The sequence below is a fragment of the Abrus precatorius genome, unplaced genomic scaffold, assembly GCF_003935025.1.
Source record: "Abrus precatorius isolate BTA unplaced genomic scaffold, Abrus_2018 Scaffold3, whole genome shotgun sequence".
Taxonomy (NCBI): Eukaryota; Viridiplantae; Streptophyta; class Magnoliopsida; order Fabales; family Fabaceae; genus Abrus; species Abrus precatorius.
This window is the reverse complement of record NW_020874373.1, coordinates 31,985,802-32,009,920: the sequence shown is the minus strand read 5'-3', so window position 1 is coordinate 32,009,920 and position 24,119 is coordinate 31,985,802. Positions and strand designations below refer to the sequence as shown.

Genomic DNA, 24,119 nt, shown 5'->3' with positions numbered 1-24,119 from the left:
TTGTTTCAAATAAAAAGTATATCCTTTCTCACACAATATTTTTTAAAAACATATTGTAATAAAGTAATTTTTTTGCTATTATATTTTTTAAGTAATTTATATAGGGTCGTGAAAATTAAAATGATATTTTATATTTTCTATACATAGATTAATTAATCTCGTTAGTATTATATTAAATATATATAATAGATAATAAAATTGAGAATTAATATTAAAAATATTAAAATAATAATGATTATCGAATGTACAACAAACACGTCTCGTATGAAGCGGCCGTGTTTGAAAGCCGGTTGGAGCCGGAAGTGCTTGAATTATTTTTCAGTTTTATTTTAAATAAATAAAAAAATATTATGTGGATATATGGGAGAATGGCACGTGCGAGAGGGAGGGATTGAAGTTGGAAGCGTGTGAAGAGAAGAGAGAAAAGGTGAGTTATTTTCTTTATCTTTTTTTTTTTGTTATTATGAATTTAACGTTGGAAGAGAGGACGGAAAGAACATAGAGATTCGAGGATCTGGTTCCTTTGCGTTTGTTAGTTGCGACCAATTCTTTAATCACCGTTTTCTGAGAGAGAGGCGCAATATTAGCTACAAATTTTATTTATTTTTATTTGTAATTTTTCGAATGAATGAAAACACCGCCATCGCTCTTATCTCTCACCATTGACTCAGCCGTCCTTAATCTCTCCGACATCACCGATCTCTCTTCCATCCCTGATCACATCCTCCTTGATCTCTTCCTGGTAGTGCTACTTTTATCATCATCATCATCATCATCTTCTTCTTCTTCATCATCATCCATCATCCATCATAGATAGTTACTTAATTAAGGTTACCCACCCACCCTTTATTCATTTGTTGACATGCAACATACCCATTTGCTTTAATCAATGTTTCATCTCTATGTCTCCCATAAAAATCAATACTTTTCCTTTATTACTCTCATTGCATTCATTCTCGTGATTTCAGAAAATCCCTAGAATCAGATTTTCCTTTACTTTCTGCTTTCTTGTTTGGGATGTCAATTTTTGAATTTTGATTTTCCCTTTTGCTGTGAACACTGGTTCTTAACTGGTAATTTGGCAATCTCGTGTTTCCTAATTTGGAGTGGAAATATCAAATATTGTAGATCTTGTTTCAATCTTGTCGAGTATGTATGAGTTATGGCTCTTCCTGAAGATTTATTTGTCATTACTTTTCAGCATCCTTATTGCATTGATTGATTTTCATGGCAGAGAATATTGAAAGCTGGAAAGCTGACTGAGAAAGTTCTGAGACTGTTTATAGCAACCGGTAAGGATGAAGTCCTCTCACTTGTTCAGGCACTCAATATTCAACATATTTTGACTCCTGTGCTTCCTACCAGTGAGTTGTTTTAAGGTTTTTTTTTATTTTTTTATTTTCTTGTAGTAGTGATTTCTTTAGTGACAAATGTTACTTTTCTGACTTTGGAATATCTCAATGTATAGGATGTTCTGAGAAATTCTAAGATAAGGTTAAACTATTATCGACTCATTGAATTCAGATCATTGGGTTTGAAATAAGGAGCGGAAGTAAGACCTTTTTAGTTTGTGAGATAGTCTGTGTTGTGTACCTGGCAAGATGTCTCAAGCAGTTATCAACGATAATGAAGTGGACATTGTGATTGCTGCATTGCGATCTGACCTTACATCTTTTCTGAATGAATGGAAGCCAATATTTTCCCGTTTTCATGTGATAATAATCAAAGATCCTGACCTCAAGGAGGAACTTCAAATTCCCCAAGGCTTCAAAGCTGATGTGTATACAAAGTCTGAAATTGAGCGAGTGGTGGGTTCATCCACTTCTATTCGCTTCTCTGGCTACTCGTGTAGATATTTTGGCTTTCTAGTTTCACAGAAGAAGTATGTTGTCTGCATTGATGATGATTGTGTTCCAGCAAAAGATAGTGCTGGGAATTTGGTAGATGCTGTGGCTCAGCATGTTGTGAACCTCAAGACTCCTGCCACCCCTTTCTTCTTCAATACACTGTATGATCCATTCCGTAAGGGAGCAGATTTTGTACGTGGTTACCCTTTTAGCCTGCGAAGTGGGGTTGATTGTGTTCTGTCATGTGGTTTATGGCTCAATCTGGCAGACTTTGATGCACCAACGCAAGCTCTCAAGTCAGGGCAGAGGAACATGCGATATGTAGATGCAGTTATGACTGTTCCTGTGAGAGCCATGATGCCCGTGAGTGGAATCAACATTGCCTTTAACCGTGAAGCTGTTGGCCCAGCATTGGTCCCGGCATTGAGGTTGGGAGGGGAGGGAAAATTGAGGTGGGAAACTGTGGAAGATATATGGTGTGGATTGTGTGTGAAAGTTATATGTGATCACCTAGGCCTTGGTGTGAAAAGTGGGTTACCCTATGTTTGGAGAACAGAGAGGGGTAATGCCGTAGAGAGCTTGAAGAAAGAGTGGGAAGGGGTGAAATTGATGGAAGAAGTTGTGCCTTTCTTTCAGTCAGTAAGGTTGCCGCAATCAGCAAACACAGCAGAGGATTGTGTGATCGAGGTGGCCAAAGTAGTGAAGGAGCAACTGGGGAAGGTTGATCCTATGTTTTCTCGTGCTGCTGAAGCCATGGAGGAGTGGGTCAAGCTCTGGAAATCAGTTCAATCTGGTTGAAGCTCCAAGAGCTTGATGTGGTGCGGTCTATGTATGTTTCAACCTCTCATGGGGACTCTTGTAGGAGTGAAGTTTATTACCATATTTGCTTCTATATTTCTTTATATAACTAATTAATATCTGCTTTTTTTCTCCAGTTTGTAGTGAACTAAGCTTACATTTTACATGACACAGTTAGACTGAAGGCAGAATAAAATGATAGTACTTATTGGCTTTATGACTATTGAATAAATGCTTTGTCTTGCTCTATCAATTATTGGTCTTTGAACATAATTCTAAATCTGCTTATGTTCCTTGTTTCTCTATAACCTTTCTTCAAAGAAAATGTTTACAAACAGAATCCATCACAGATGACTGGGAAACAATTTTAAGACCATGATTTCAATTGCTTCTGCAAACCAATGTTATATTTGGAGAGCAACTTGATTCCTATTTGTTCTCTATTGTCACTATTGTTTGTTTGTGATTTTGATCAAAGTCTCGCAATTTAATGTGAATGCCATCTTTTCAAACTTGAAAACTTTGCCACACCTTTGATTTTAGTTATATTAGTTTTAGTCTTCTAAATTTTTTTGTTGGTTTTGTTCCTCATAAATCTTAAGTTTTGAAAATTTGCCCTGATATCATTTATTAAACGACTTGACATGGATCTAGGTATGCTACATCACTCGCTACTTTAGAATGGTCTAGGCATGTCATGACATTGTAAAGTAGTAACATGGACTATTTAAAAAAATTAAAGTTGGAGACTACAATTAATAGAAGTTTTTTTGTGGACTAAAACTAATTTTAATCACATTTATATGTACTACAAATATGTTTAAGCATTTTTTATGGTTTATCTGATAAAAGTTTCTAGGGACCTAGAGAGCTACTACTGTCAAAAGCAGATTTCTTCGTCAAATCTTCATGCTCCTCTCCTGCTTGCAATTTTGTCTTCAACTTGCTGAACATCATATAACAAAATATTAGGATTTAGTCTTAAAATTGTAAGAACTGGTCATTTTAATGTGACTACGAAATTTTCATTTTGACTTTTAATTTCACAAAACAATGTTTACTGTAATTTTCTTTTCTTGTCTGAAATGATATTGAAAATTGAAATAGAAAAAAAGATTAAAATAATTTGTATTTTATAAATTCAGAGACTTAACCAAAAATTTTGTAAAATTGTAGATTAAAGTAATTGAAATATACGATTTTACGACTAAATGAAAGTTTACTTAGAGCATGTTTAATTAAAACAAACAAAATATAATACAAACTATTTTTAAAAAGGAAAATAAACATGCTTTTAATATTTATCTTTTTCTCTTCCCATTCCTATTATATTTGTGAGTGTTTTGAATTAGAAAAAATAACCCATTTTGACAGATAAATGCAACTTATGTAGATGTAGCTAAAAAAATGCCCTTTATTGTTGTCGAAGTAATTCTCTTCTCTACGAGGGGGATGCATTCAAAATTCACTTTTTTTTTTGTCAACGAAATTCAAAATTTCCTTTGACCGGTAATTTTACTTGGTGACCCATGGGACAATGGGCTGGGCTTTCACGTGGGGTGCTTGGGGCACTTAGGTAAATTCAACTTATTCTTCGGGATTTCAAGGTAGTTAGTTGATGCCTTGGATCAACGGTATCAACGGATAGTATGCACTTTGCAAATGCATTTAATTACAGAACGAAAATTGCAGTACATATTATATGCATTGCGAATGCATATTGTTTTAAAAATAATTAATAGTAGAGTTAGGTCCAATGTTACAATTAATAATAATAACATTGTCCTGTGATAATTATTTTTATAAATTTAAAATAATTATTTTTAAATATTTTTATTAATTTTTATAATTTGAGTTAAAGGTATTTTATAAAAAAAAATTCAAAGGAAGTAATAGTTACATATATATAAATTTGTGTAGGAAACACACCGACATGTATACATTAATATTAGGTAAATTTTGTGGTATTCATAAAATTTTTTTAGAATACTAATTTTAACTAATAATATTTAGATGTGTTTAAATAATATATTTATTTAATAATAAATTATTATATTTTTTACATTTGAATAAATTGAAACTATTTAAGTTAAAACTAAATAAATTAAGATTTAAAAATAAAATAATAATATTATATTAATATATTTTTATATTTTAAATTTTATTATTATTAATATTTAATCATTAAATCAATATATTATTTATAATATTTTATTTATAATAAATAAAAATTACTTAAATAAAAATTATTATTATTCTAATTATAATTTTGTATAGAGTAAGGATATAATAAGAAAAGATGATAAATACTTTCTTGAACTTCTAAAATAATAAATAAAATATATATTTTAAACTGTGACGGATAAAAATGAATGCAGGAAGTATATTAGTATTTTAAAATTTGTGTTGCTAAAATAGTTCTTTTATCCCCACTTTAATATTTTATAAGGATTAATTTGATAACATTTTAGTTGTTTTCTTCTCAAACATTTATTGATCACGCTGCTATATCTTCTTTTCACAACTTTAATAATTTTTTTTATTTAATATGATGCCATTTATATTTTTAAAAGATTAATTTGATGATAAATTAAATTTTTGAATACTTAATTTGGTAATAAAATTTATGAAAAACAAATATGATAAAAGATTAATTTAGGACCTTAAATATTTGAAATATCTACTTAGTGACAATTTAATTTCTGTAATGCAAAAAGGTGAAGAAGTGGCAAAGTGTGTATTGCGCAGGGTGTATGTTGTGGTGCTTTTCTATTGCTGTACAATGTGTTTATTTTAAACTGGATTGAGCTCTTTAAGTATGAATTAGAATTTAAAAAGTGTACTGCAAAAATCTTGATCTAAAAAGCATATTTACTTAACATGTTTTTATTCAAAATTATTTTATTATCTACATAAAATATTAAATGCTTTTCTAAAAACTATATTACAATTTAAGCTATCAAAACGTTAAATATTAAGTAGTTTTTTATATTCTTAATTATTTTAAGCAATAAATACTGAAGAAAAACATTTAATGTCATTAGAAATTATAAATAAAGCATTGAATAGTTTAAGAGAGTGAATTATTAAATAATTTATTGATAAAATTACATTAAATATTTTCAAATTTTCAAGACATTAATATACTTTGTTTTTAATTTAATATTAATTTCTTTAATAAATTAAAAATATGCAAACACTAAATGCTTGTATGCTATGGAGTAAAAATAAAATGAATTGTTTAATGTTATTAAAGAGAACAGCAGGATAATATTTCTTTTCAATTTCTCAAGGAATTAGTATTTTTATTTATATTAAATTAAATACATTATTTATTTATATCATTATGGTTTAGTAATATTTAATTTATTTTTAAGGTTATTGCTAACCAATATTTTTAGGATTCTTAACAAAACTAATAAAGTAATCAATAAATAATTTTTCAAAAATTATATTAAAATAATAAAAATGAGTTTATTTTTGTATTTTTCAATCATAAAAAAAAAATGCCTTAAGGACATTTGTTAATATTTTTAAGATCATAATAAAATATCAAATGATTTTAAGTTTTCAAATATAAAAGAAATATTTAATCCTTTTGATAATCTAAAATATATATAACGTTTTAAGATTAGGTATACTAAATGCTTTTAAAGAGAGAATTAAGTTCAATATTTTCAAATTCTCACTACATTTTCCTTGAATATGTTTGTATAATATTTATGTTTACTTTGATAAAATATTTTATTAACCTTAACCTCAGGTTTAAATATAAACACCTAATAGTAATAAAGTTTCATTATAAAAGAAGGGTATTTATTACATTTTTTAATCTCTAATATAATAAATGCTTTCAATTTTAAGAAAATTTTACTTCTTTTATATACTTAAACTCAACCTAAAATGTTAAGTTTAACAAAACCGTAATATTATCAACATGCATTTAAGGAAGATGTTAAATGCTCTAAATGAATATTTTTTGGTACAGAAAATAAAGGCATTTTAAATATATATCAGTTTCCAAAAGCATTTTGCATTAATGTTTTGAAATTTTTAAATAATTTTTTTAATCTGCAAAACATTTTATACAATAAAAAATTATATATAATAATTTTTTTATTAATAATTACATGATTCAATGAAATTTAATGTATTAATATTATTAAATGTTATAATATTTAATAAAACTTATTATTTATTTATATTTTATGATGTGCAATATTATTCAAGTTAAAAAATTGAATTTAAAACTAGTAGTAATATACTTTCTCTTTTATATTAAATACAATTTAAGTTATCAAAGACATTAAATATTTTATTTTCGTACTTAATATTAAAAGCATTAATATATTGTAATTACCCAGGTCAAAAAGGAAAAAGAAATAGTAGTTACTTGGGAATGCAGCAATTTCAAGTTTAAGTTTTGAAATTGAGTCAAAGAAAAAGTTTTGTCGTTATTAACACGAACGAATATGATTTTAATGATTAAAGATAACAAATTTATTTTTATATAAATAATTTTATATATTACTATAAAATGTTATTTATTAGTGAAAAAGTTATCAAATATTAAAATAATTTTTGTTTAATAAAAGTTTAAATTATTAGTATAAACTTTGAAAGTTTATACTATCAAGATAATATATTATATCAATACATATTTATCGTAGTAAAAATATTAATATATTCTATGAATATGTTAAATATTAGTATAATATATTAATATAAACTTTTAAATTCTATTCTAACAAAAATTTTACTAGAATCTTAATTAAATACTTGATTATTTTTTATTAATAAATAATAATTTTTTTAGTATAGGCAATAAATTTAAATAATTTAATTTGAAAAACTAATATAATGCGAATGTATATATAAAATAATTTTACATAATAAATTTAAAACATATAAAAAAATTATAATATAAAACTCTTACATTTTAATTCTGATGGTGATATATATATATATATATATATATATATATATATATATCATAAGAATGAATTTAAAAATATTAAATATAGATGGTTAATATTAAAAGTTTAGTAATAGTAATATGTTAATAAATTAAATTTTTTATTTTTATTACTTTTTTATAATTTTATTCTCCTAATAACAATTTTTTTTCACCTAAATCATTTTTTATATTTGTATATTATCACCACAACATGTTTATAAACTTTTAATTAAATATTATTTTTTTTGGTTATTAATTTAAATGTTATAGAAATAATTTTTTTAAATAAAAAATTTAAATAGAAATAATAATAGTTGTGATAAATATAAGAGGATAATATAAATCTCATAAAAAGTAAATTTTGATAAATTTATCTATATATGTATATATTATAAAATTAAATAAACAAATAGAAACTTTATTTTTCTATGTATCGTCTTTTTATAATGGCTTATTTAGAGCATTCTTTAATCCAAGCTATGTATTCTAAGCAAAAATGCAAAACATTATAATAATTTAATATGAATAAATTTTTTAAAAATCTATAAAAAATAATATAAAAATAAATAAAAATTATTTCATGTGTTAGAAATATTTTATACTATATATATATATTAAAAATATTTTATTTAACTTTTCTAAATTTTAAAAATAAATTATTTTTAATTTATAAGAATAATATTAATTTTGTCTCTTATAATTTTTTAAAATTTTTTATTCAAACTGGACTAATATGGTTATATGGAAACGGAACTAACTTAATATATAACCTATTCTGATCAAAATATGCAGCTAGGATGACATAGGTACTAAATATAAGTGAGTAACCAGATCATAAAAATCATTACCCAAAATGAATATTTTGTTTTCACAGCTGACACTCGTTTAAGAATTATTTTTTATATAATAAAAAACTTTATATTTTTATTTTTGAAGTAAATATTTTTAATTTAAATTAAATTAATAATATTTTAGAAAGAATAAATATATAATGTATATATATAATGCTCATTAAAAAAATGATATGACTTAATAAGAAAATAAAACTCTGTGTGCTCAAAAGTGAGGATTTAGAATATAAGATAAAACTAAATTTAAGTTGAGATTAACTAGATTTACTAAATAATATATTTATGAATAAAAAAAATTAAGAACATAAAATGAAATATTTCATAAAAGAAAAGTTGTGTGGCTTAACACAAAAATAATAAATTTTTAAAAATTATTATTATTTAAAATTGAGAATTTAAAGTTATACCATAAAAATTGATAATATATATTTTCAAATGCCACAAAACTAAAAAGAAAAAAAAATCATTTTTTTAATTTTAAATTTAAATTAAAAAAAAGAAGAAGCAGTGGTTCATTTTCCTTTCATGCAATTAACTGTCCTATTTTACTGGGTCCTAACCTTGTTTTTCTAGCACTAGTGGCATGATTATACTCTTGACATGCGAACAAATCTCATAAGAACTCTATATATACATAAACAGAAGTATCTGTAATGCAAGATCAATATTGTATACATATCATTGACTGAGAATACAAGAACTAAAGAAGAGATAAAGCAATGGCAAACTTTAACCTAATCACATCACTCCCAAGATTTGGCCATGCTGGAGCATCGATTGCTAGGGCTCGTGCATGGAATCCTCAGCTCTTTGCAGCTGCTACCCCTAGACCTATCCAAGTAATTTAATTATTCAGTTTTGTGTTTATATATATATATATATATATATATATATATATATATATATATATATATATATATATATATATATATATATATATATATTTGTGTGAATATATTTAAATGTGTGATATTATTCTGATAGATGTCATATCATTGTTCTTTACAAATCTTTTGCCTTGATCAGTTGTATTATTTTGATTTGTAGGTACCAAATTCACCTCAAGATGGAAGCACTGAGGGCAACAAACAAGGAGCTTCTGAAACAGTCAACAACAGTTTGAACGAATCAGCCCAAGACAAGGCTTACACCACTGTGCAAAATGTAATATAACTGTTGACTATACAATAAATATGTTATTACATTTAAGGGTAATTTAAATTTCTTATTTACCTTTTTTTTCATGTTATAAAACTAATAAATTGAAATTTCTTAACAAATAATTTATTTAAAATTTTCATGAGAATTTTAGTAAACAAAATTTTATACCATATATACAAATTATAATTAAAAAGTTGAAATTTGTATTGTACATTGCACATGCATAGCACAATACATGTATCCATATTATTAGTGCTTTTGTTATTCTCACTTTTTTTACACAATTAGGTTTATATTCAATATTAGAAATTTAATAATGTTTATATATGAATTTCTTGGCATTACACATTTAATTAAAATAAATTTATATTATTTTATAAAATTAAGTAATTTGGTATAATTATGTTATAAAAAAAGAAATTAAGATGCAATTATTAAACAAGAAATTATCATAATTAATTATAAAATTTGTTTATTAAATTTGATAAAAAATTATATATTTTAATGTAATCATATCATATTATTTAATAACATAAAAAATATAAATTTAATTAAATAGAATTACTTTGTTGTATTTTAAGATATCAAATTTGAAATTTAATTAATATTCAAACAGGTGACTAATAAGGCAAAAGATGTGGCGAGTCAAGTATCAGCTAGTGCACAGAACATTACTGAGAAAGCAAAGCAGACAATGCAAGAAGCTTGGGATTCCACCAGGAACACAGCTCATAGGGCTGCAGACAATGTGATGGATAAGGCTCAGGAGTCAGCTGAATATGTTAAAGACAATGCAGAGGCAGTGAAGAGGAACATGAACAAGAAAAACTGATTTAAACACCACTTAATTATATATTTTGCTTGTCCTGTCATCTTCCATGTTTACCATTTAGTTATTATTATTATTTTTTTGGTATTCATGGTATCAAATAATGTGGAGAAGATATTGTTCTTCCCAAGTGCCACAGTTTAGAAACAAAGCTATTTTGTTTCAACCATCAATAAATAGTTGAAGTATTTCTTTTTCTTTGTTTTGTTTTTTTCTTTGCTTTTACTTAATAATGTCTCATTGTTAAATACATTATGAGTAATGATATTTGCACTTAAAAATTACATAATTTTTACATTGCTTTAATGATAATTAAAGACATTTTAAAAAATTATTTTATCACAAATTTTCTCTCTTTTTTAATTAGTAAATTGTAAAAATAGTGTAAAATCATTCATTTATGTGTATATAAATATTATATATATATATATATAAATTATTATTATAATTTTTATTTCTCAAACAACCAACTATAATTTTTGAAATAAAGGCTAAAATTTTGAAGTGTCACAACTAGTCATTAAATTTAGATGTTAGTCACACCACTCTATCACTTTAATTTATTTCTTTCTTTTATTTAACATTTTCAACAAGTAGCAAATTAATTATTATAACTTAGTTAGTATCTAATTAATTACTTTGTTTTAGTTTATTATTAACCGAATTTGATATTGATAATAAGTTTCTAAATTTGATACTTAGTGTCAATAGATTTTACTTTATTTATATATATATATATGTATTTTTATTCTATATGTTTAAATGAAATAATATTTGATACTATTTTTTTAAAATATACTATTGATAAAAAAATAAAATAAATTCAAGTTATCTAAATTTTAAACTAACAGATTATTTCAAGCATATAATATTTTAAAAAAATAACATTAATATGACTAAAACTAAAAAGAATTTCACATCAAATTTAAGTTAAATATTAAATAGAACATTTCATTAAATTAATTTTAATATTTTTTTAACAATAAGCCTTTACAATAATTATTTATTATTTTTTTATAATAATAAAAATAACTTTATTTGATATAAAATTTGTAAGAGAATTAATAATTATCTAGAATACAAAATTATAATAAAGTTTAAATACCTTTTAATTACCTCAAAATAGAGTTTATTTCAAAAAAACTACCTTAGAAGTTTTTTTTTTTCATTTTAATATCTAACTAATTTTTTTTTCAATTTTATGTTTGACGTTAACATTCGCTGGTTAAATGGTGACATGGCTAATAATTTGTCATGTCAGTATCGATCTCTCTCATTCACTTAGCTACATTACCATTAATCTCTCTTATCTACCTCATCATTAAACTATTACGCTAGAATCTTCCTAGTAACATCATCTTCCTCCACCTCTTCAAACGACAAGAAGAACAAGTTCTTGAGCCATGCTTCAAGGTCAAACAACAATAATTGTTGTTTGTTATGCCATTGTGTTTCTTCTTCTGCTTTTTCAACTTCAACGCTTTTTGGCATGTCCCATTACTCGCCATCACTGTCACCATCATTGTCTACCTTGTTGCCTCTTTCTCCATTGAAACCTAGAAATGGAGTTTCTTTGGTTTCTCGCTATGGTGTGGGTAACCACCATAATCATGGTGGGATGGTGAGTTATAAAGATGTGTTAACTGAATTGATGAGTTCTTTGGAGGGTTTAAGTTTCAACAAGGGTTTGTCAGTTTCTGCTGCAAAAGCACCGAACTTACCATGACTTGATGTTCCTCTTAATTGTGAGGATCAACAACAACAGTTCATTGTTTCGCCTTTTAGTTGTGAAGATAAAAAACAACACTTCATTCTCTCACCATCCACTACTCAGATACCCACAAGTTCCAATGGCAAGTTTTCTTGCAACAAATTCTTGGGCAACAACAACAAGGTTGTTGTTAGTGCTGACATTTGTGGTCCAGATCTCGGCTGGGTGAATGAGCTGCTGATGTAAGCGTGAAGATGGTGATGAAAATGGAAACGATTGAACGAAAGATTTGCAAAGTGAAACTGTAAATACAGCAGAGAGGCTGTAGGCAAAGATCAGTGATTTAATGAAATTTAAAAATGCAACTAAGAAGAAAATGACAAAAACCAAAGAAGAGATTGTGAGACTTCTATAGAATTCAAATCGCAACGTTTAGGTTAAAATTCAAAAATACTTATGTGAAATCTAACGCGATGGTTTAATGGTGAGATGGATGAGAGAAATCGATAGTAATGTGACAAACTGTTAGCCACGTCACTATTTAATTGATGGAGGTTAACGTCAGATATAAAATTAAAAAAAAAATTAGTTAGATATTAAAATAAAATAAAAAATTTATGGAGTAATTTTTTAAAATAAACACTATTTAGAAGTAGTTAAAAAGTATTTAAACTTTATAATAATTATTAATATAAATATTGTTATTTTCTCGCTGTTTGAAAAATAAATTATACTAATAATATAAATATATGAATTATTTTTTTATTATTTAAACAAAGATAATTTGAATGAGGTTTAAACGAATTATGATTTTTTAACACTATAAATCAAATAAATTTAATATATAATAAAATAATAAATGAATTTTCATTAATTTTTGGGTAAATATATATTTGCATGGATAAATAATTTAGTTTATCCAACTAATGTCATCTTCTGCGATCTCATTATAAAAAAGAAAAGGATGTGTTTGTGCGATTGTGTGCATGTGTTGAGCATTTTTTATTATTGATTCTTAAATTTGTGTAATAGTAGTGAACAGAAATATAAACTTTTATGTAAATATTAAAAATATATTTAAAAAATTATTTATAAATATTAATTTTAAATAATAAAATATTATAATTTTTTTTTATAAACATGTTATGTAGAAGTGTGAAATCACTGTTAGCTAATTTAATAAAAAAATTTATGTTAGAATTATTTAGATTTTTAAAAGTGTATAAAATTTTAAAATATTTATCGAACATATTTTTTAATGATTTATTTCAAAATTTATTTCAATTTAATAATACTCTTAAAATACACAAAATATTAATAGTCATGTGAAAGATACAAAAATTGTTTACTTAAATTTTAATTAATTTAATAAAATATTTTTAATTTTTTTTTATTAAATATATTTTTTATTCAAGATAATATTTTTGAATTAAATAATAATATTATTATTACTATAAAAGTCTTCCACCGAACGAAAATATGATATTCAGGAGAGAGTTCTGTCTATGGTAGTCCTATCTGACTCAATTAAGATTTTTTACAGCAAAGAATACTTGTAGTTTAAAAATATTATATTTAATACTTTTGCAACAAATAATAAAAAATATATAAAAATATTATATTAATAGTATATTAAAATAAAATTTATTACATATTTATATACCTCTTTAATGAGCATTTATGATATATAATTTTTTAGTGACATGCATTAATGAAGATATTGCAAGGATCACCCAAAAAGAGGGTGTTATATAAGGTGCATTTAATAATTTTCACTCTAATAATTTGAGTTCTGCTAAGTAATTCTTATATTAATTGCAGGATAGCTTTAAATTTAATTTATTAATAATAGTGTATTCATTAACAAATAAATAACAAAAATAAACAAAGTTTTTTACATTATTACCATAAAGATTTTTAAATGAATTTTATTAATGAGTGTATTTAAAAATATTGACTAATAAATTAATAAATATAAAAAATGATTAAAAATTATGATAAAATTTTAGTAATAACATTAAGTATTGTAATTTCTATTAAAATATATTATTTTTATTTATTTAAATATTATATTTATCACGCAAGTTACATTCTATGGTCATTTTTTAAAATATAAAATATTAATTAATACTTTTGTATTAGAAGACATCTACATACCATAACTTGAAATTTGAATTTGATAACAAAGGTATAAAAAATATTTAATGTTAATTTTATTTATAAAAAATATTTGTTATACTTATCATGCATAGTTTATTAAACCGTTCATTTATTAATTCATTTAATTGAACATTATATAAAGAATGGTACTAAGGCAAAGTGAGGTACAAAGAGCTTCTCTTTTTTGGCATACAAGGTTCTTTTCTTATTCACTATCTTTCCATTTTTTTTTCTTTTTTCTAAACTTTGGTGTCTGAGTTTCATTAATTTTTGTTGGTGAATGAAAATAAAATTTTATCCTAATCCATTTTCCAAAATTTTTTCCTCCATTATCTTTTTGTACAAAGAAATATTTTTTTAGGTGCATTCAAAAATGTTAGAGCTTCCAAGTTTGAGAGGAACTTTAAAGGAAATGTTTTGTCGTCTATATTGATCTTACCTGATTCGAGCGGGTTTATACTGATAGTACTCGATTCGAGTAGAATTACCTTTTCTGAAAGATATTTGCAGCGATCAAAAATTTCTTTTGAACCCTTCTACTTTTAATTAACTCATTGCATTTTTTTTTTATATTTATGTATATTTGGTGGTCAATTGTATGTAGATAGTAACACTTTTTGCTCAATTTCAACTTTTACTTGAAAATACAAGTTTAAAGTTTTTTTTTCTTTCTATATTTGTTTACAAAATTTTAAATTTTGTTTATGGTTCCATTATAATTGTCGTAGTTGAAAGGATCCTGGCGCTGAGTGGATCCGGAGACTCTCATGTTCAAAATTGAACATGATGGTCATGTTCGTGTATTTTTGAACTTTTGCTTAAACAAATTTTGCTTAAACGAATGTTCAAAAATACACGAACATGACGGTCATGTTCGATTTTGAACATGAGAGGATCCTAGCGCCGAATACGATAAATTGTAATTGTATTTTGATGTAGTTGTAATGGCCATTACGAAATTTTATAACCTCATCAAATGATGTAGTCTCGCATGTTAAAACCCTATGTTTATGACTCTGCTTATATGATTTTAGTTCTTATCTGACATTTTTTAAAAGGCTATTTTGCGCATCTTGCAAACAAGAACTCATTCTTTTTTTTAAAAAGATTTTGTTAATTTGTGAGATATATATTGTAAGCTTTTATATTTTTATAAACAAACTTATATTCTTTTATGAAATATGAGTTATCAAAGAAATAATCAAATAAGATAAACATAGTCAAATATAGAACAAAAACTTTGCTTTGAATTTTTCCCCCAACTAAGAGGCATCAACATTTTTAATTTTGCAAAAATGGATAGTCTTCGAACACACAAAATATATACTATATTTGTAACATCGAATTTTATATTTGACTTGTCTTTAATTGTTTAAAATCTCAGGAACATTCCAAAGCAACTATCTACATCGAGCTGAAAGATAAAATTATATCAGTAAGTGTTATCTATCTTTAATCAACTGATTTATATTTTCAAAATGTATATAATCGACATACACATCACCGTTGGAAGATTTTTTATACAATGATCTTATCACACGAATTTATCACGAGTTACTAATACTCATCTTGATTTTTATCAATGACCATAAGCAAATCATACAAATAGACTTAGATTGTATGTCCAAGTCAAAACTTTAAGGCATTTATTAAGTTACCAGTCATTTTCATATATTACCCAATTTTTTTTACTGTATCTATTAGAGACTTTTCACTCATACTTGTTACTTTAACGAGAAAGAATTTGTTTTATTATTGTACATGTTAGAAATACAATTAACTTAATTATAATGACTATAAAGTGATTTAAAATTTTTAATTAAATATTTTATTTATATTTTTATGTGCATATTTTAGAAATTTTCAGCTGCTTATTGAGTTCACTATGTCAACCGAAGGAAGTCAATATCTTCAGGTATTTACTTTGCTTGACCCCACAGGAACATTAACAAATATATTTTTCTTTTATGTTTATTTTAACTTGAAAGTTATAATATATTACCCTATTTTCAAAAAATAATAATAATAATAATAATAAAAAAATATAAAATATATATATATATAAGAAAGATCTTCTTACATTACTGTGTAAGTTAAATAAAAGGCTATTGTGATAAAATAACAATGTACACAAATTTTTTAAAAAAAAAATAGCTTGAATAGTATTTAATTTCTCAGTTACCTTAAAATTTTGGTTTGATCCTTGTATGCCTGTTTTACGAGCCTAGGGTGTGAGCTGCATGAAGTAAAATGTGATTTGAGGGCAAAGGTGAAGCGAAAATGGATATCGTTTATTCATTTACATCATATATAACATGCATAAATCTTAATATTATGATAGGATTCAAGGGTGGGAGAAGGAGCACAAGGATCATCTTTGCCTCATCTCTCAAATGGAACTAATGAGCAGAACACCGTAGCTTTAACAAACTCTGGACAAAACCTGATCAACGCCACAACACCTATGGCTATAAGGTGATAAACAATCTCACATAACATTAACATTAATTTATCTGTGTTTGTTGATCACTATGGTTTGAATCTCTCACTAATTAATGATCTATGATACACATAACAGTGCTCAGTTGATACCTGAAATTGATGCTGGAAACTCTTATAGCCTTGTACCACTGCATCAACCACGACCTACTCGTCCAAGAACAGGGCAGCTCGCCCCTTCATCTCTTGTATGTTCTATCAAAACATTATATTATGCATGAAATTTCATTTGTTCATCAATGTATGCATCTATCTATCTTTTGTATATATGCGTGCGTGCATGTATAATTTGAACATGCAGGGGACGGGGAGAGCTTACAGAGTCTCCAATCCGGAGCAGAGGTTGACCTCTCTCCAGAGCTCTCGATATGCTTTTCGATCTGTTCGACGCTTCAGTCGGTAAGTTCTAGAATTTATACACGGTCAACATTTAGATGTGATTTTCTTCATTAATGAATGATAACATTGAATGCATATTTTTTAAGATAAAATTCTAGTTTAAATCAACAAATAACACATATATAGAGAACTGTGATTATGCTTTATCTTTTGTATAAATGGTTTTGTTATAGCGTTGCCAAGTGACAAGTTGTTTGACAATTTTTCTCTGAGTGAATGAGAATGCAATTGAATTAAACTAATCATGTAAAATATTGATATAGATTTGAGAATGTGGTGATGGAGGGGAACAATGGAGGAAGTCCATTTTCTATTGCTGCTCCTGCTGCGCGAAGCACTGGACTTAGTTTGGGAAGAGGCTACAATCTTCAATCATCTCACATGGCCGCTTCGCTTCAATTGGAGTATTCTGCAAGGCTTCAAATGTACCAATCATTCGCACCTATGGTAAGAAAATCACTTGTCTCTGTTTCTCATGTTCTGTTTGTCCTTTCAATTAGAAAGAGTGCCTTCAATTAGAAAGAGTGATGCTGTTCTGTTTGAATCTTCATAATGTCTCATTGAGAGTTTAAATTTTGTTATTTTGTGATTTAGAATGCAGTTGGTGGGGCAAATGGAGTGCCACAATCAATTCCTATGATTCATGAGATGGCTAATACCCCAAATTTTCAACCACAACCTCAGTTGCTGACTTCCCAGTCTGGGTAATTTTTGAGTATTCATTTTATTTATTTTAGCATATAGTTTTTTAGGGCAGTTTCTTTAATTGAGATGTATAAACAGGAATTATGTATCCGTAATTTCTGAGACAACCAATGAGATACAGTTCCAACAAGTGGTGGGCCCTGCAGCTGGATATACCTATTATCCTGGTGGAGTGTCCCTCAATCAAACTCAATTCCCATACACTCAACAACAGGTATATCGTTATTTTATTTTTATATTTTTTACTTGAGCAGATTAATTATAATTCCACAGCTTAATTCATTTAGGCCACAAGCTATTTTAGCTATGCATGTTTAACTTGAATACTACTCTGTTCCAATTAATGATGATTTTTTTTTAGTTTGCATAATTTTTTTCTATAAATAGACAAATATAAATAAAAATAAATTAGAATATATGTATGCACTTTTTAAGTTTAATCTTGAATGATATTTTACTTAACTTTTCAAATTGTACATATTAGAGTGCAATAGACGAATTTAATAACGGAAAAATTAACAACTTTTAGTTTTTAAAGAAAACATACGAACAATAAGTGTCAAATTATTGTGCAGAAGCCAACACGAAAACATATTTGTGCCTGTTGTCCACTTCAACAGTTGAATGAATCTAAAGTTGATTTTGTTCTGTTTTACATCCTTTTCATTAATACTCTGTTTCATTCTCTACAGCAAGGACTACTACCCTTTCCTCCTAGCTTGTATGAGATAGGAGAGTCATCATTGGGAAATAATGGGGTATGTAGTAGTTATGGGGCATACACACAGAAAGAAAGAGAGTTGAATGAATCTTAGATTGCTTTCATTGCATTTTACATCCTTTTCACTAATGCTCTGCCTCATTCTTTGCAGCAAGGAATAATTCCCTTTCCTCCTAGCTTGTATCAAACAGGACAATCATTATCGGAAAATGTTAGGGTAAGTTATGAGATATACACATAGATAGCATTATGTTTTTAAGAAAAATGTTTTTTCATCTATGCTAAATTTTTAGAATAATTTAATAATGGTTGAGAGTTAGGGTATCGTAAATTAAGTTTTTTATATCATGATAATCATTTGAGTTATGAAATTATTTTACTGAAACGATTGAAAAAGCATAGATCATTTGATTTTGTTGTATTTTGCATCCTTTTCATTAATGCCCTGTTTCAGTCTCTGCAGCAAGGACTATCGGGCATTCCTCCCAGTTCGTATGAAACAGAGGAGTCATCATTGGGAAATGCGGGGGTACGTTGTGATAGATGAACTTAATAATAGTTGAAGTTACGTTTTCATAAATGAAATTTGTTATTTCCTGAGTAATCTTTTGAACTATGAACTCTCAGAAGGGGAGGAGAAATTTGTTATTGTGCTAAAATGAATGCAAAAGAATATTTGTGCATGTTATCTACAACAATTGAATGGATCTAAAATTTGTTTTGTTCTAATTTATATCCTTTTCATTCTCTGCAGCAAGAACTTCCGGGCTTTCCTCCTAGCTTGTATGAAATGGGAGAGTCATCACTGGGAAATGTTGAGGTACGTTTGAGACAGATACACAAAGAGATAGAGGGAGGGAGCGTTATAGTAAAAATATATAGTAAGTGCGTATATATAGCTAGCTAGTAATTAGTTTAAGATTACAAAATTAAATACATTAAAAAATTAAATATTATAGTTTCCAATAAAGAAAAAATACTAAAGTCAAATTAGAGTATCATGCTTGAGAGTTAAGTAGCCATAACTTTTTTATTTTATTTCCTAAGTAATCATATGAATTATAAAATGCTTGTTTGTTGAGTGTTAAATTTTCATAAATAAATTAGAGTAAACTTACAAATTAGATCTTGAGATAATAAACATAAAGTATATTAGTAATTAATTTTTAAAATTTTTTTCATTAGTCTCTCATATAATACTTCATCATGTAGTAGATTTATGACACTAGTGAATGTGTGAAAAATGTTAAATTTTTTTGACATATCATATTAAGTGATATATATATATATATATATTGTAACTTTGCCTTTATCATAGAATTGTCATTGCGACTACTATGACCCCAATTTGTTATTCAACATAGAATCTTGCCAACCAAACTTGCATTTTCTTCCTTCTTGCATCTTGTCTTTATCATTGAAAATTCAAATTTGAATGTATATTATAACTTCACCTCTATATAAAGTCATTGTAGTGATTATGTCAGAGAAGAAACTATCGTTCCCCTTTAACATACTCATTCTTTCTCTCTCAAAAGACAAAAGAAGAAACTCAAGAAGTCATGATATTATTGATTGATTATTATTTGTTTACAAAAAAGTTTTATTTATAACTCCCAACTCACAAAACTAATTTTCAATGGTTTCATGAATGACTTATTCTTATTTTTTAAAATTTGCAATTATATCCTTCCAACTAATGACCTATTACAAATTCCTTCCCCCCTTCAAAATGGCCTAGACCACTAGGCCATGAGATCTCTAATTCCATCGGGAAGAACTGCTTTGCCTTCACCCTCCAATCATGAAAATTAGAATCATCAAATGAGGAAAATGGAATGTGAGCGAGTTCTACATTTGTGTTCTTGAATATCAGCGTCTCGCTGTTAACATCATCATCCAATGTCTTTTTCTTTTTGTTATGTATTGAAGTCACAGGACCTTCGATTAATTTTTGCATATTTACGAACTCTGATTGTGTTTATTGTTGAGAATTTGCAACCACCTTCTCCAAAGCCTCCATGGGCGCTTCAAGGTCTTTATTCGTCATGGATCCCACCATTGTTGCCAAGTTCTGATACCAATTGTCAGATAAGAGACTATTGTTCCCCTTCAACACATTCACTCATTCTCTCTCAAAAGATAGAAGAGGCAAATCAAGAAGTTGTGATATTATTGATTGATTATTATTTATTTACAAAAAGAGTCTTATTTATAACGCCTAACTCACAAAACTAACTTTCAACGGTTTCATGAATGACTTATTCTTATTTTCTGAATTTTGCGATTATATCCTTCTTACTAATGATCTATTAAAGATTATCATGATCTTATATACTACTCGATTATAATCTCACAAACCAAGATTTTATTTCTTGCATTCTTACAGTGTTATCTTAGTTGCTAAAAATTAAATTTAAACCTTTGAATCTCTTTCTTACTAGTAATACCTGACTATTATTCTTTTTCTTTTCCTTTCTAAATCACGACGACAATATCATTGTTGTTACTCAGCTTTTGTTATAGAGTTATTGTTGTAACCACAGTTATCCAAATTTACTAGTTAAAAATTAACAATTAAATTATGAACTCCTTTCAAGGAAGGAAAAATTAACAATTTTTAAAAAAAAAACATACAAAGAATAAGCGACAATTGATGTGTTGAAGCTAACTAAAAGCATATTTGTGTATGTGGTCTACTTTAAAAGTCTAAACTTGATTTTGTTTTGTTTTATATTCTTTTCATCAATACTTTGTTTCATTCTATGCAGCAAGGACTAATGCCTTTTCCTCCTAGCTTGTATGAAATAGGAGAGCCATCATCTGGAAATGTTAGGGTAAGTTATGAAACATACTCATAGAGAGAGAGAGAAAGAGTGATCATTGTGTCTTTTGTTTACTTCAAAATTTTGAATGCTTCAAAGTTTAATTTTGTTTTGTTTTATAACATTTTCATTAATGCTTTGGTCCAAACTCGTATGAAATAGGAGAGTCATCATCGAGCATGATGAATGTTAGAGTATGTTACGAGACACACATAGAAAGAGAAACTTAGAGCATTATGTCCTCTCACTTACACACACTGACCTATACATCTCTTATATATTTTAAGGATAATTACACTAACCTTTTTAATGGTTAGTTTTAATTACACTTACGCATATCTTAATTGAAAGGTTACATTCACCTCTCCTACACTCTTCTTATGATTTTTAGAAAAATCATTTTTTAATGTTTCTAAAAATATATAATAAGAAACTATGTGGATAAGTTTTTTTAAAAATTATAAGATTCAATGTATATTGATATATTAAATTTTATGATATTTTATATATACCAAATTAGAGTGTCATAGATGAACTTAATAATAGTTGGGTGTTAGGTTAGTTTAAATAAAATTTGTAATTTCTAGTGTAATCGTTTAAAATATGAACTCCATATAAACAATAAGTGACAAATTAGAAACCAACTCAAAAACATATTTGTGCTGTTGTGCATGTTGTCTACTACAATAGTTGAATGCTTCTAAAATTAATTTTGTTATGTTTTATAACTTTTTCATTAATGCTCTAATTTATTCTTTGCAGCAAGGAGTACCGAGCATTCCTCCTAGCGAAATAGGAGACTTGTCATCGAACTCAAGAAATGTTAGGGTATGTTACAAAACACACATACAAATTTCTTAGTTGAAAGATTAAATTGACATCTGCACTTTTTATTGACATCTGAAACCAACACAAAAACATTTGTGCATGTTGTCTACTTCTACAGCTGAATGCTTCTAATATTGATTTTGTTCTAGTTTATAACATTTTCATTAATGCTCTACTACTCAGTCTTTGCAGCAAGGAGTACTGGGTGTTCGTCCTAGCTCATATGAAATAGGAGATTCATCATCGAGCTCGAGAAATGTCAGGGTATTTTATAAGACACACACATAGAAAGAGAAAGAGATTATGTTGTTTTCTTTGTCAATCATATTCTTTTATACATCTCTTAAATACGTCTCTTATATAGTCTACTTCAACAGTTGAATGCTTCTAAAATTAATTTTATTCTATTTTATAACCTTTTCATTAATACTCTGTTTTATTCTTTGCAGCAAGGAGTACTGGGTGTTCATCCTCGCTCATATGAAACAGGAGAATCATCATCAAGCTCAAGAAATGTTAGGGTATGTTATGAGCGCGCGCGCACACACACAGAGAAAAAGAGAGAGCATTATGTCCTCTGTGTCACACATACTCACTTATACATCTTCTAAATACTTTAATCATATTTACACTGACCTTCTTTAAGGTTAGTTCTTTTGGTTTTTTTAATTTGTAAGTATACTATATATATATATATATGTGTGTGTGTGTGATTTTTTTTTATAAAAAAGGATATTTAGTTTAATTAACATTAAATTTAAGAAAGTTCAGTGTAATTATCTTTATAATTTATAGATGTTTTCGGCGGGAGTGATTCTAATTTTAATCATTCATCCTTCAAATATTGAGTAATAAATTTTTATGATGAATTCCTCTGAATACAGATGAGAATGACCATAGAGTACAACAGCTCATCAGCAGAGGTTCAGCTGGGTAACTCGGTTCATCCAATTGTTCAAGGCAGTGAAAACCCTTCCCCTTCCCCACCAAGGTAGAGTTAATTTTCTATTTTTCTTAACTAGAATATGGAACTTGAACACATTTTGATGTTCTCAATATATTAACAATGCCTATATATAGTATACCTAATAATATAGTCTACCCTATTATGTATTGCTTTCTGTGTGATACATTTATTTATTCAAAATGAATCTGTTATTTGATGTAGGCCTAATGTAAACCGAATGTATGATCCAGCATTTGAAACGCAAGGCTTACCTGTGGACCCCCATCTGAGGTTGTTCCTTGGGAACAATGATAACAACGGTAAGTTTTTTAATCTATTCTATTATCTAACATATGTATATATGTATGTCAATTCTTTGGGATTATTTTTGTTGTATATGATATGTGTGTGTATATATTCATGTCAGCAGGTAACAGCGATGGGTCAGGTTCGAATTGATCGCATGCAATGGCTTCATCTTGGCACATAGCTGCCAATTATGCTACATATATATATGAGTCAAGAAAATTTAGACAATTATGAGGATTTTCTATGATTTCAATAAGCTTTTCTAAGCACTCTTGGGAGTTAATACTTTTGGATTTGGTACTCAGCTACTCTGATGTGTGTTCAGAGATTTCCTTTGGTATTATGACTTGTAGACCGGTTTTATGGTATGATTTGATTTGATTATTGGATATATTTGGGACCTATTAATCGTTTGTCAATTTGCTCACCTTATCAATAACCCATCACCACGGGGATCACTGAGGGTAGGTTAATTTAGTCATTTACTGTTTCGTTTTACTTGCACTGGGTTCAAGTTCAATTTCATCTTTAGCTCCAACTTGCCTTGGCATTGTTTACAAGTTGGACTTCAAC

The 24,119-nt window shown here is 27.0% G+C and overlaps 1 protein-coding gene and 1 pseudogene across 6 annotated transcripts; both read left to right on the top strand.

Annotated features, from left to right (window-relative positions):
• Positions 1-390: 390 nt before the first annotated feature.
• LOC113861848 (probable UDP-arabinopyranose mutase 5) lies at positions 391-2,911 on the top strand. Of its 6 annotated transcripts, none has more exons than XM_027494918.1 (3): positions 391-427; positions 1,235-1,364; positions 1,469-2,886. In XM_027494918.1, the coding sequence occupies exon 3, from the start codon at positions 1,602-1,604 to the stop codon at positions 2,643-2,645; it is 1,044 nt and encodes a 347-aa protein (XP_027350719.1). In that variant the 5' UTR covers positions 391-427; positions 1,235-1,364; positions 1,469-1,601; the 3' UTR covers positions 2,646-2,886. The 6 variants fall into 6 exon arrangements, with proteins under 6 accessions (XP_027350719.1, XP_027350720.1, XP_027350717.1 ...); XM_027494919.1 differs by having other exon boundaries at positions 420-742; positions 1,235-1,292; positions 1,469-2,911; XM_027494916.1 differs by having other exon boundaries at positions 420-742; positions 1,612-2,886.
• Positions 2,912-9,172: 6,261 nt separating this feature from the next.
• LOC113862495 lies at positions 9,173-12,467 on the top strand (annotated as a pseudogene).
• The last annotated feature ends 11,652 nt before the right edge of the window (positions 12,468-24,119 follow it).